The following is a 15,338-nucleotide window of genomic DNA, read 5'->3' as shown; positions in this document are numbered from 1 at the left end:
AATAAATTACTACAAGACAGGGAGTAATATAAGGTAGGATAAAGGAGAAATTAATTAAAGCGCTAAAGGAATATTTGAGGCAGGAGAACACTAAACAAATGGAATAAGGGACAGGTCTGGGAAAGCTTCACAGAGGAGGGAACACCTGACTCAGGGTTCTTATCTAGTTCAATCTCCCTGGCCATTGTATAGATGAAGAAGGAGCTTAGAGATTAGAAAAGACTTGCCCAAGGTGACAAAACCTGGGAAAATCTCTTCACCTCTTTGTGTGGTCCTGGTTTCCTCTACTAAGTCTATGCTCCACTCTCCTACACAATTACAGTTATTCTTGGGTTCTCACATCCTTTAAGGTGCCAAAGAATCATAAACAAATACAATGCTTTCACAAGCTTGTTTGGAGAGAATGATGCATCATCCCTACTTTATCGCAGATTACATTATAGGAATTTCTGACCTGCCCATGCTCCTAATCATAATCATTTTTTCCCACTGGTAAAACGCTCCTCTGTTTCACACCTAATTTTGTGTCATGCTATTGAATGTTATTACTTTCCTTATTCTTTAATATCCAAGTTCCATATTGATTTTACCCTAGTGTATCAATTAGTATTTATCTGAACTGAGATTCATTTTATTATTTCAAGTCTCTTAGGTTCTTTTCTATACTTCATCATCACTGGTATTTGCAAAACTTCCAAAATTAGTATCATCAGCATATTAGCAAGTCTTAGGCGTCCTCTTTCAAAATATGAATAGGTCAGATCATTTTTAAAATCCTTAACACCAACCCCCATGTCACCTTATTAAACTACTCTCTCCAATGGAGCAGGACGATACAGATGATTCAGAACTTAGAAAGCAGAATAAGTGAGGAAAGTCCAAGAGCCTGAAATTGACCTAAAGAAGATACAGTTAGAAGGAACCATCTTCAGGACTCATGTGAGGGGTGTTGTGTAGAAGAGAGAAGTATCAGAGACATTGGGCTTAGGTTAGAAATGGGAAGAGGAAGGGAGGGAGGGAGCAAGATTGAAGTTAGACATCAGGGTAAAGGTTCCAAACTGTAAGGTTTTGACCCATTGAAATGAAATAACCGAGGGAGATTGTTAGCCAATTGGCAAGGCTTACAGTAAAGAGAATGGACAAGAGAGAGGGGACAGAATAGGTTTTATGGGGCTTTGTTCAATAGAAATCAGAAGCAGAAAAGATGAAGTCTCATGATCTTGGACAAAAAGCAGCAGAAATGTTGAGGCCTGTCTTAACTAAGAGAAAAAGACCTGGCTAGAAGGGTAAACCATACCATGGAAAGGAGGAAACAAGAGAAGGAAAAATGCAGTGTGTTTACTGAAAACTATTAAGTGATCAGTTGAATACTTGTTGGGCAAATGCCAGAAAGCAAGAGCCATGTCTTAGTCATTTTAGCCTTCCCTGAGAGCCTCATCTTGACTGGGCCTGGCACACAGGAAATGCTCCTTGTCTCTTCGGTGAATGAATGAATCAATTAATTTCAGTCAACAACTGATTAGTGCCTAAATACTATGCATAGGACACTATACCATCATACCAGATACTGGAGATGTCACGATGGAAAAACAGGCCCCTAACCCCAAGAAGCTTGAAGTCTAATGCGGGGAGGGGAGTGAGATGTGTAACTATAAAACAAGTAAGAAAAATGAGGAGATGTAAAGGAAATATCAAAAAGAAGAATCTGAGGAAATCTGGAGAGGTGATTTCTGGATGAGTATGGGGACTAGTGTTGGGAGTAAAAAGAAAAGATCATTTCCAACTTGGGATAGAGGGCTGGCTTTAAGAATAAGGCAAAATTGAGTGGAACCTTGAAGGCTGGGTAGGGTTTCAAGAGCTGGAGACTAGGGGTGGGTAGGAACTAGATAAATTGCAAACATGTATAACATATAAATATAATTATAATAAAATATAAGCATTGAAATGTGTTTATTGTTATAAAATGTATTTATATGTTCTATGTGTCTACAATTTATGTCCATTCATTCAAAAAAAACCATGGAATTGCCTATCCAAGGAGTCTTTAAGCATACGGTAGAAAACTATCTGGCATACTCTTCAAGTCAATTTCTAACCCATGTGATAGCATCATATGCTTGCCAAGATGAATTAATTTTTGAAGTGAAACTTCACTTTACTGTATCAAATCCCAGAATCAAACTCCACTCAAGATCACATATATAGTCAACCCCTTCACTTCTTCTCATTATTTTATAATTTTGGCAAAACACTATGCTGCTAGTGGAGCATGACCATTCCTTTACAGCCCTCCAGTGCTCCTTTCTCCAAGTGGTTCTATTATCTAGTAGGTATTTTCACACTATAAACAAAGCCTGAAGCAATAAATACAGATCATTAAAAAATAAAATCTTTGAAGTTGCTCTCCCTCAACAACACCCATTGTCCACTGTGCTGTGTTATTGTGAAGAAAATTATACAAGATATAGTCCCTGTCCTCAAAGAGTTTACAATCTAGAAGGACAGATGAAATACTCAGGGAAGGAAGAAGCATATTTTAAAAAATTAGACAAAATAACAAAATTCAGCCAGAGAAACAAAAAGCAAAACATCTTAAGGGAAATAATAAGAAAAGGAGAAATAAAGGGCCTAGGGGTGTGAGGGTGTAGGGGTGGGGGTTATGCTAGCCCTACTAGATTTTAAACCATATTATAAAGGAGTGACCATAAAAACAATTTGGCCCTGGTTGAAAAATAGAAATGTTGGTAAATAGAACAAGTTAGGGAAATAAGACAGAAACAAGTGAACATGGTACATGAAGTTGAGGACAGCAACTGCTGGGGTACAGATTCCCTATTCAGTAAAAACTTCTGGGAAAACATAAAGCCTCTGGTAGAAATTAGGCCTAGACCTTTTCCATACTCACTGCCTCTACTTCTCCCCTTTCCCACTTCTCAATCTCTGTGGTCTGGCTTCTGACATTATCAAAGTTACGAGTGATCCCTTAATCACCAAACTTGATGATCTTTTTTCCAGATGGCTTCCTTTCTGACCCATCTGCTGCATCTGACCCTCCTAACCATACCCTCCTGCAGGATGCTCTCTCCCTTCTGAGTCTACATGACTCAGCTCTCACCTAACTCTTCCATATAACTGACCATTTCTCAGTCTCAATTGCTCTCTCATTCTCCAGATCATGACCCTTGAGGAGGTTCCCCAAGACTCTGTCTTAGGCACATTTCTTTTTCTGCTCCATTGTCTTAGTAACTTCATTTGCTTCCCTGGGTTTAGCCATCATCTCTATGCTGATGACTTAGTTATACATACATATATAAATATATGTAATTTTATAATAGCACCATACTATTATGATATTGTGATAACTACATTCAATACCAGTCTCTCTGCTAAGCTTCAGTGCCACACCCAAAACTGCCTATTGGATATTTAAACTGGATGTCCTGGAGCTATCTTAAAATCAACTTATCTAAAACAACTCATTATTTTCCCACTAAGCCCTCTCTTCTTCCAAACTTTCCCATTTTCACCTTTCTTCAGTCTCTCAGGTTCATAATCTCAGCATTATCCTTGACTCCTAACAGGAAATCAGCTGGAAATCTTGCTATTTTTCTCACATCCAAATCCTTTCCTATCTTAGTTCAGACCCTCATCACCTCTCATCTAGATTTACAGGATCCTCCCTATTGGTCTCCCTGCCTCAAATTTCTCACCTCCTTCCACCCTGCACACCGAAAATCACAAAGTGATTTTCTTTAAGTATAGATCTGATGATTGGAGTCCCCTACTCAATCAACTGTAGTGACTCTCTATTGGCTCTATATCACATGTAAATTCCTCAGGCTAGTTTTTAAAGCCTTTCACAACGGGCCCCAATCCATCTTTGCAGCTTCACTGCATATTATTCTGATCCACACACTCCTGGATCCAATCCAGTGGCCGTCTCCCTGTCCCTCCCATATGATACTCCATCTCTCATCTCTGTACCTTGTCACTGGACATGGCCTGCAACCTACCCTCTCCACCCCTTTACCCCAAAGAGTCTTTTCTCTTTGTTTTGCAGCTCAAACACCCCATTCTGGATGATTCCTTTTCTGATCCTTCCCCAACTCCTAATGCCCTTCCTCCCAAACTACCCTGGAAATAACCCAGCCATTTACACTTATATATCTACATATGTATTTGTTGTCTCCCCCATTAGAATCTATTGACTTCACTAAGATGTGGTTGTCCCTTAAAGACCCTACCTGCTGGCCCCTCATTTCCACCATTGGACATCCCCTCTTTTCCTTAAGGACACAACTCTAGCAACACCTTCTACCTGAAACTTTTCCTAATCCTCTCAATAGGTGGAACCTTTTATAGAGTTATGCAAAAGTCTTAGTACAGTTTTAAGAAATTAAAGCTAAAAATTGCACTAAGACTTTGGAGATATCCTCTGTTTAGCTACTTTATATTTCTTCTCTTCATATACTTAAATACAGCATATATAAAACACAGTCTTTGTCATCTCTCCTGTTAGAATAGAAGCTATTTTGAGTAGGGATTCTTTCATTAATTTTATTTGTATTACTAGTGCCTGGAACAGTGCTAGGTGCTTAATAAATAATTTTTGATTGACTTGTTGATCCAAATGCATACATAACCTAAATAAAAAAGGTTACATCATTTAAAAAAATTTGAACAGAAGTATCTGTTCCAACTGTAGCTAGAGGAAGAATTCTAAACAAATAAACAAGGGACAGAGGAGATCATAAAAAATAAAACTGGCAATTTCGATTATATAAAATTGAAACACTTTTGCACTAACAAAATCACTTAGAGGTAGAAGAGGTTAACTGGGAGAAAAATCTTTGTAACAAATATCTCTGATCTTCAAATAATTATGAAACTGATACAAATATATAAGAATACAAGCTATTCCCCAACAGACAAGGGGTCAGAAGACAGGAACAAGAGCAGAAATGTTTCATCAACAACTAGAAAGCTTCGTATCTTTAATAAAAGGAAAATGTACATTAAAAACAATTCTGAGATTTCAACTCATATCCATAAGCCTAGCACTCTGACAAACCATGAAAACAGAAAATACTCAAGGGATAGGAAGAAAATAGGTACATTAAGGTGCCATAGCTGGAGCTGTGAACTGGACCAACCATTTTGGGAAAAAATTTGAAGCTATAGCCCCAAAGTCACTAAATTTGACATCCTTTTTGACTCAGTAATACCACTACGATGCAAATGACCCAAAGAAGTCAAAGACTTAGAGAAAGAATATACTTACAAAAATATTTATAGCAACACTTTGAGGGGAGCAAGGACCTAGAAATAAGTGAGTGCTTATCAGTTTGGAAACGGCTGAAAAAACTGCTGCATATCAATATAGTGGACTATTCTTGTATCACAAGAAATGACAAATATAAAGAATTTAGAGAAACTTCAGAAGATATGGATGAACTAATGCAGATGAAATAAGCAGGAATGGAACAATTTGCAATATGACCACAAAGATGTCAAGGCATTTGAAAAGATTTCAGAATTCTGACCCATTTGATGACCAATAATAATTACAGAAGACTGATAATAAAACAGGCAAGCTTCTGTTTCTTAGAGGAGAGGTGTAATGTAGAGAAGTGCAGAGAAGACATGATCAATGTGTTGTTTTGTTTTGTGGGACTGTATTATTTATTATAAGAGAAGGCTTCTACTGGGATGGGTTTGGGGTAGGGTAAGGTAAGTTAATAAGAAGGTACAGAGATTAAAATAAAAGATGGTCAATAAAACAAAAAAACACACAAAAACAAAGTTCAGAAAGTGATAGAATGGCAATTTTGTGGCTACTTCATTAAATTTACAATACATTTTTAAAAAACAAATGTTATATAGTAGAAGTTTATAATTTCATATACAACCTTCCAATCATTTTTCCCCTCCTTTCTATAGTGGCATGTGTGTGTTTATTGATAATTAAGTTCATAACTAAAAAAAGAAAAACAATAAAAGTAGTACAGAGGAGAAAGGGAAGCATTGAGGACATGGCATTTGAGCTGGGTCTTGAGCTATATGATATGAAGTTTCCTAAGCAAAGGGGATGATCACAAACAATGGAGAAAGTGAGCTGAAAACAAACAGTTTTCAGTGATCAGTGATCAGTTCAGTTTGGCTGAAATGGAGGATTAATGTGAGGGGGTAGTGAGTGACGAGATGAAAAAGAAAGGTTGGAACAATATTGTAGAGGGCCTTGAATGAGAAATCTGGAAAACTATAATCTATTAGAAACCCAATGAATGATTTTGAAAAGCTGATATCTGGCCTCTTTACTATCTTTTGGGCTAAATCCCAGATGAGAATACTTACAGAGAATAAATTATAGTAGAAAATACTTTTTTAAAGTGACAATCTTACACATATTTCAAAAAGCCACAATTATATCTACTCTTAATTCTTTAGGAAAATGCTCAAAACCAGATGAAATAGCATAACAATAAAGCAAGGAGACTAACTGCCCTGTGGACAGATGGGTAAAGGACAAGAGGATTTCCATGGCCAGGGATTCAGATACAGGAAGAACAGCTGAAATCCCTTGCCATGGATGATCATTCCTTTGTCATGGAGACAGAACTTGAAAAGGTGTATTAATTCACCAGTTAATAAATTCAGATCAAATATATATTTTGCACCCAGGACTGTTGAAATCACGAATCCAGATGGCCAAAATAATATCACTTTTCAGTTCTTTAGTGGACTGGTGGTAAGTCAGCCCCTCCCCATTAACCAAGCATTACTCTAGATGCAAGAAGAAATTATACTTTGCACCACTGAGAAAATGAGTACTCACACATTCCCCTATAAACTCCTGGCTCAGGAGTTGTCAACTCAAGTAGAGGAGGGCTGGAGGCCAACTCTTGCTCTTGAGCCTAATAAATTCAGGAAAAAAGCAGCAAAAAGTTAATTCTCAATGACTTATACCACAATTACCCAGTATGCATGTTATCTACCCTTTTGCTTATCTTTTCCCCCAATTCTTATCTCCTCATTTAGACTGTAAGCTCCCCAAGGACAGGGACTATATGTTGCACAACTATGATCCCCATAATGCTCAGAACTAAGAGAATATCGAGTAAATACTTGGTAAATGATGGGGACTCTAATGATTTTCTTTTTAAATTATCTGTACTGGCTAGTATGGTATAATGAATGGTAAGATTGTTGGGTTGAGAGAAGTCCTGTGGTTCAAGTACTAGTTCCAACCCATGTAAAAGTCAAGTAAATTACTTAACTTCTCTGAGCCTCAGTCTCCTCATCTATAAAAGTGAGATAATACTTGTAGTATCTGTACCTCTCAGAATTTTGTCAATGGTCAAGAATAATCTAAATGAGTGTGCTACTACCACCACCTCCACCATCACCATCACCACCATCATCACCACCATCATCACTATTCTCTGACTCTGAATTAGCACTATCAGTCAAGGAAAGGAAAGAAAATCCAAATCCATGTATGTATGTGTGTATAAACATGTGTATCTAAATATATAGATATAGATGAACAATCTTGCTTAGTAGCTACTTTTTGATAATGCAAGAGGTTGACACTAAGGTCTATAAATTGGTTTTTGGATTAGCTGTGTATTTCAGTGATCTGTCCTATGCTTGTTCTCCACTGCTCTGAAATAACTGGAAGTGGAAACTGAATTTTTCCTCTAAGAAGTTTAAATGATCCATATGTATTATAGTCCTTTCTTCACATTTTTCTGCAATGTATGTAGGAAAATCATACAAGGCATGTAATGACTTTCTCATTTTGCAGATGGAAAATAAAAGAGCCTAAGGAATTAAGTAATTTGACATGGTGCCCAAGTGTGGCAAAGATTTATCAGAGTATCTGTGCTACTAATTGCTAGGATCCTAAGATTTAAGGTGAGAAAGGCCCTTATGGGTCATCTTGTTCACTCCCCTGATTTTACAGATGAGCCTGAGGCACAGAGAGGTGAAATGAGCTACTCCAGGTACCACAGTAAGTAGAATTCCAATCCAGGTTCTATGCCACATCACCTCTACTCTGGCATGGCCCAAGTGCTATTTTGTAGCCCACTGTTGCCATGGTACAATATCTCTTCATTTATATCAAAGACTTTGTTAGTAAGGCTTTTTCTTTCCTGCTGTCCAGGTGGTGTTAAGGGTGAAGGTGAAGGAGTGAGACTATACTCAGAGATGGCACTTCCTAGGACATCCAACTATTCCTACTTCCTGACTCCAAGGGGTCTTTTTCATCCTTACATAGCTTTAATGGCTCAGTGTCAACTGGCATGAAGGTTTCCTGTGGAGGCTCCCCCCAAGGACCTGTGTTTGGCCCTATGCTACTCTAGACAACTTGGATAAAAGCACAGGTGGAATGTTTATCAAATAGGCAGATGACCTAAAGCAAGGAGGGATGGCTAGGCATGCTCCACAAAGATCATGGCAAGCTAGAGCACTCAGCTGAATCTAGTAAGAAAAATATAATGGAGATCAACGTAAGGTTCAAAAGATCTAATTCACAACTACAAGATGGGGTAGGCCTGGCTAGGCAGCAGTCTGAAAAAGACTGGAGGGTTTGGAAGATTGCAGATTTAATATTCAGGAGCAGCCAAGGACTGTGATGGTAGCTAAGGAAGCTAATGAAAGAGCAGGCTGCATTAAGCGAGGTGTGGAGGTCAGGACAAGGAAGTTCACACATGCTACCATACTCTGCAAAGTAGTATACACATACTACTGGCATATTTCACAGACAATGATATTACTATGGAGAGTATCCAGGATGACAACAGCAATGGTGAGGAGAATTGCAATTAGGCTGTAGAAGGATCAGGTGAAGGAGGTGGAAATGTTCATCTTGGAGAAATGAATACTTGGGATGGGGTTTGCGAAGTGGAGGGAGATGACGTAATCTTCTAAGATCTGAAGGGTACATCATGTAGAAAAGAGATTTGCTTGGCCCTGGATGGAAGAACAAGGAGCAATGGATGGAAAGTACAAAGAGGTAGATAGAAGTTTGATATATGGGAAAAGTTTCAAACAATTAGCATTATCCAAAAGTGTAATGGGAAGTCTTGGGAAGTAGCAGGTTTTCCCTTATTGGAGGTCTTTATGCCAAGGTTTATCACCATCTACATTGTAAAAAGGATTCTTCTCCAAGTATGGGTTAGACTGAATGGCTTCTGAGATTCATTCTAATACTGGATTTCAATAATTCTGTGAAATCTTATTTTGGGGATATTCCTTTGATGCTTCCAATTTGGTAGGTAGGTCCACTCTAGGCTTTTCAGTACTGTGCTTGGAGTTCAGAAGGCCCATGCTCACATTCTGCCTCCAAACAGCTCTGATACCATGGGCAAATCACTTGCCCTCTCTGAGACTCAGTTTCCTTATCTGTAAAAGGAGGATAATAATATCGACAGTATCTACATGACAAGGTTTCTGTAAGGCTCAAGTGAGATAATGTATGGAAGTGCTCTGCAAACTTCAGCGTGTACGATGATGTGATGTATGATGATGGTGATAATGTTAGCAATTCTGCAAGCATAAAGCAGTTCCTACCAAGTTGGAAAGACTTTGATGTAAGACTGTGTCTGCTGCCTGAAAACAGGATCCAATGAAATCAGGAAAGGCTCACTACTCCAGACTGTGACAGTGGCAGGTGTGGCTCCTGATCTTCCTGATTACCCACACAGACTAATTAACGGTTATTTTGAAGTTCTGAAGCATTATCAGGAGACTCGTGACCTTTACCTATTAGTCCTGTACTGTGAGTAACACATCAAAGTCATGTCTTTAGAGGTCTGCTACCACCCATCTCCTACCTGATCATCTATATGTACACCGGCTTGGGTGAATGGCCTTTCATCACCCTCCCCATCTGCTGTCTGTGGTCTCTTGAATTCTTCCTCATATCTCAGATTGCACAGGGTTTCAACATCAACATCAAATGTCTCATCAGCACAGAATATGGCCTCAAGAATGTCATCATCAGTTGTGAATAATATAGTGTCTCCAAAATGCTCTGGGGCTAAAAGAGTAATAAGGACTTAGAGAATTAAAAATACGAGGCCAACCCACCCACTATACAAATTCTATATAATTTTTAAAAGAAGGCTATAAAACTGAGAAAGAAATCAAAAGCACTAATGATGTTCCACAGCTCTTCTTAATTCTTGAATGATCCATCATTCTTCATACTTTGGACAAACAGAATCTACTGATAAGAACAGTACAAACCACTGGAATGTGTCATTAAATATAACATGGGATACTTCTGAATGGATGTACATGTGATACATCTGAAAGGATGAGATTGTTCCATAGTACCCAACTACTTTCAAAATATAGGAGAATAATTTTTAATTAGTATAGGCAGCAAGGAGAATGGAAAAGGATTATGTGTTTTGGATAAGAGCTCTACCATTAACTGATTTCAAAATACTGAGCCAGTTGTTAAAACCTCTTGGCCTCAGTTTTGTCATCTGTATGGAGAGGTTGAAATAGATGATGCCTAGGGTCCCTTTTGGCTTTAATGTTCTATGTTTTATGTTGTAAGTTTCCACCTTGCTTCAACATTTCATGTTCTATATTCTATATCCTAAGGTCCCCTGCTAGATTTAACATGGGACAGTCGGTAACTAATGGACCTGTGAAAGAAACTGACAATTTTCTCCTATGGTATCTTCTATGATATCTTATGCCTTTTTTGCCCAGATTCCCAGGAACAGAAGAGTAAAAGTTTCACTTAACTTTCTTCTGAATATACTATACCTCCAGTCAGCGTTCCTGAAGCCTTGGCGATTTCTCCTTTAAATATGCACTGTTCATCTAATAACATAGTGATGTCTTTTACTCCACGAAAAGAATGTATCCGTGATTTATTATAATTCCAAACTCTAATCATGGCAACTTGGCAAGGCTGTACGAAGTCAATATAAATGTAGTGAGATTTGCCAGGGGTAAATGGGGCCAGCCAAAGATGCATATCATCTTGGGTCCTATGCACACCATCAGTTAGGTTGGTTACTACACGAGGATCTTTGCCATAGACTGGTAAAATATTAATATCAGGGGGTTCAGCTTTTATGTTAGAAATTTGTACAGGCTCTCCTTTGGAACTGAAAATTTCAATTCCATTAAGGCCAACATAGTGTCTGTCTCCCCAGGTTGATTTGATGTCAATAACTAAATGTTGTCCATGAGGCAACACTGGAATTTTAAAATCATTCTCATCGTCTGTGTCCATGGAATAATCTTCCTGCCCTTTTAATAATTCCTGTTTTCTTTCCTTTGTCACTGATAGTTGTTCCCCATGTCTACTAATTTTCTGCTGCTGCAAGAATTCATCAAAGATATCACCCTGAAATTCCATATTAGATATACGACCCCGGTGAGAACGATTGAAAGCAGTGAGGGAGTTCCAGGACTCCTGGAGAGTGTGTTCTTGTTCACTATGCCACCTGGATCGAGCCATCTTTGTAGATATGACCGGAAAGGCATCCTCTAGAAAAGAGAAAAAGTAAGATGTTAAGATCTTCTGGTGAAATGTGGAAATATACTAATAGAATGGAGATCTTCAGGTACCAAATGGGATCCATTAAAGAGATATAGAAAAGGCACAGATAGCCCTGGAGAAATCTGTGCCTGAGAAGGTTGCTGCAACTATCATGCCAGTTCGAGTTGCAGATAAACTAGCTTCAGCTCAGTATATCTGGTACACCCATCTCAGTAAGGGGTGGCTTTCACTTCTGAGTGAAGCAAACAGACATTCGGATGGTAGAAATTCAAAAAGATCCAATGGAGCCTCCATGATTCAAAATGAGTAAGAAAATTTCCATCATCCTCCTGCCCTGGGTCTTTACACACACACACACATTTCCTACTTGCAAAAAAATCTTCATATTTGATCCTCAGGCTGGTACCCGTTAGTTCTTGTTTTATTTTCCTCCTTCCTTCTCAATGGAAATCCTCTTTCACCAGTAATTTACTGCTGCTGCTTTTAGTTCTTCAACATGTACTCTTTCTTTAACCTTCTGTAACCTCCCACCACTTTGCTAAAAGTGCTTAGCAAATACATACATACATATGTACATATGTGTGTGTGTGCTTTGCTAAAAACCAATGCAAATGAGTTTTTCTTGGTCTTCATCTTTTTTGAACTGAGTTCAGAACTTCTGTCACCATTAACTATCCCCTTCCCTGGCTTTTCTAACACCATATTCTCATGATTCTGTTCCCTTTTTGTCTCTTTTAAAGGTATCTTTCCCTTTACCAATCCTTAAATTAAAGATCTCAGAAACTAAGTCCTTGGCCATTTCCTCTTTTCTGTATGTATTCTCATTCACTCCCCTAACTTAAAAGCTCACCTCCACATGAATAACTCCTAAATCTTTTATCTCCAGCCTTTTTTTTTTCCAATCCCATTTTTTTCATATGACTGCTGTTGTTATTGTTGCAAAAAGCTGTCAGCTTCACTCTTTCTTCCAGTCATTGAACTCACATGGCACAAAAGCCAAGGCAACTTTATGACTGCTAAGCATTTTGACACAGATGTCATATTACCACTTCAAACTCAACTTGTCGAATATCAAACACTGAACTTCCCTCTGAAATCCTTATTTCTCTGTTAATTTTTCATTCTTCTATTTTTTCCTTTGGTAAGTCTTATCATTTGCCTTGTCTACTCCTAATGCCAAATTGCCAAGTGCTATAGGAAGAAATCATGAAATTGCACTGACTGGGTCTACTACAAATTTATGTTATCTAAACTCAATTAGACCTTTCTGCCTACCTGACTCATATTCCCCACAAAGACTATTCCAAATCTCACCTTCTCTCTTCTCTCCTAACTCTAGTCTCTCTTATTTTCTTCTCAGCAGATGATTTCACCTGCTATATTACTGAGATCAAGGCCAACTCATTTCCCCTATTCTATTCTTCTACCCTTCTCAATATCCTTGTCTATTTTCTCCTCCTTCATTCTAGTCCCAAAAGAAGTGATCTTTCCTTCCTGCCAAAGTTGACCCTTCTACTTGCAGTCTATTTTCAGTCTCAACCCCTCATACCTCCTCTGTAACCTTGTTCCAGCAATGACACCTTCTCTCTCATTCATCTGTAATCTCTCCCTCCTTATAGGCGATTTCCTTCTCCTTAGTCCGCTAACCGAGGCAGAGGCAGTCAGGCGGTGCAATGTATAAAGTGCAGGATTTAAGAGTCAGGCAGACTGGATTTCAAACCCTGCTAGCTGTGTGACCCTGGGCAAGTCACCTAATCTCTCTCAGGCTTAGTTTCCTGAAATTCCTAAAATAGGAATAATAACTCACATATATAATAATAATCTCACAGAACTGTTTCAAATATCAAATGAGATTACATATTTAAAACTTTAAAGTGCTATCGATATAAATTCTAGCTATTGTTATTAATGGTAAATTATTAATAAAATAAAATTAATAATAACTAATAAGTTGTTTTCTTCTCTATCAACATACAAAACAAAGCCTCCCTTTGATGCTCCCCCTCTCTTCGGGTTACTGTTACTCTCCCTCTCATGTACTGTAAGCTCATTTGCTTCCCATTTACTTACTCCAACCTTTTGCGATACGGATTCAGATCACACCACTCTATGTGAGACAACTCTCCCCCAAGTCACCAAAGACCTCCTGATAGCCAAATCCATGGCTCTTTTACTAATGTCAGTTTAGAATCATCAGATCATAGACCTAGAGCCAGAAAGTACCTCAGAGACCGTCTTCCTTAACCACTCGGCAGCATTTAACCCCATGGACTGCCTCTTTCTTGATAAGTTCTCTTCCCTTGGCTTCCATGGCATAGTAATCTCATGGTTCTCCTATGCTTCCCCCTACTTCTTCTCTGTCTTCTTTAATAGCTCCTTACCTTCCTCCTATATAGGTGCTTCCCTTTGGTTTTATCTTTGGGTCTTCCTCTTTTCTCTTTGCTTTCTTGAAGATCCCATGCATCCCCATAGCTTCAATCCTATGCAGATGACTCCCAAAACTTGATTTCTACTCCCAAACTCCTCACTATAACCCCCCTGAAGCTCAGTCCTTTAGTTTCAGCCAGCATATTGGATATGGGTGTCCCTGCCTGGACGTCCCTCCCATCATCACTTCAAACAGCATATCCAAAACTTCATTAGTCATCTCTACTCTAAAAACTACCCCTCCCCTGAAACCTTTCTATTTTTGTTGATGGTACCATTATCTTCATACCCATGTCCATAACCTTGGAGTTGCTTTTGAATTTTCTCTCTCCCTCACCAGACACATCCAATCAATTGCCAACAAGCCCCGTTGATTCTATCTTTGTAATACATCCTTTGCTTCTTTTTACTCCCATTATAACCATACTAGTTCAGGTCCTCATTTCTTTTTGCCTAGATTATTATAAAAGCCTCTACACTAGTCTGTCTCTAGTTCTATTTGTAATTTACCTAATACACGTACACTCTGCTAATGTTACTTCTCTACTCAAACATCTTCAGTGACTGTCCACTGAAGATTATATACTGAAAAAAGTACAATCTCTTGATTCTGGCATTCAAAGACTATTACAATCTAGATCCAATCTATTGGTAGTTTTGTAATAATTTCTTTCATGTAATCTACATTCCCATCATCCCCATCCTTATGTTCTTATCCTCTCCTCTTCCTGTCAATGTCATTTTCCTTCCACCATCCTCCTGGAACAGGCTTCCTTCTCTACTGAAGTCTTCCCCTTCTTTCAAGGCCCAATTGAGGTGTCACTTCCTCCATGAAGTATCTGTTCCATATTACTCTAGGTAAACATGATCTCTACCACCTTCATGTTTTTATAACACTTTGCTTCCACCCCTCCACACTTATTTTGCATTTCCCTACCATTATAGTTTTGTATAGATCTTTTTGTGATTATATGGTCATCTCAATGAAAGCAAAGTATATATTACTTTTATCTTGGTATCTTCGGTGCTTTGCTTAGAATAGCAGCTTAGTGAATGTATGTTGATTTGTTTGTTGAATTCCAGTCACCAAGACTCAAAAATTCACTATCATCTTTAATGATAATTCTGTGTTTTCTCTGTCTTTTCCTCTGTAATCATGCATCCTGGTGATTCTTCTGTCATACAAATGTTCTAATCTTTCCATTCCCATTAGCCAGATACTCACTTAATTGAGGCCCTTATGACTTCAAGTTTGCCCCATGATGACAAATTCATAACTGGTTTTCTTGCCTCCATCCTACACACCATCATCAGATTAATAGTTTTTAAAACCCTTCTTTGATAACATCACTCCCTGGCGAAAATAATGCTTCCTACT

General features: G+C 38.4%; 1 protein-coding gene across 3 annotated transcripts in view; it reads right to left on the bottom strand.

The window, feature by feature from the left end:
* The window catches only part of KATNIP (katanin interacting protein), a 213,207-nt gene that overhangs the window by 32,940 nt on the left and 164,929 nt on the right, over nucleotides 1-15,338 (bottom strand). For all 3 annotated transcript variants that reach the window (XM_072598101.1, XM_072598109.1, XM_072598116.1), the window contains 3 exons: nucleotides 10,789-11,520; nucleotides 9,840-10,045; nucleotides 6,836-6,914 (listed from right to left, as the gene is read on the bottom strand). In XM_072598101.1, coding sequence (XP_072454202.1) covers nucleotides 6,836-6,914; nucleotides 9,840-10,045; nucleotides 10,789-11,520 — 1,017 coding nt within the window. The remainder of the gene's footprint in view (nucleotides 1-6,835; nucleotides 6,915-9,839; nucleotides 10,046-10,788; nucleotides 11,521-15,338) is intronic.

This window comes from Notamacropus eugenii, chromosome 1 (genome assembly GCF_028372415.1).
Source record: "Notamacropus eugenii isolate mMacEug1 chromosome 1, mMacEug1.pri_v2, whole genome shotgun sequence".
NCBI classification, from domain to species: domain Eukaryota; kingdom Metazoa; phylum Chordata; class Mammalia; order Diprotodontia; family Macropodidae; genus Notamacropus; species Notamacropus eugenii.
The sequence above is the reverse complement of the archived record's forward strand: the minus strand, read 5'-3'. Positions and strand labels throughout refer to the sequence as shown.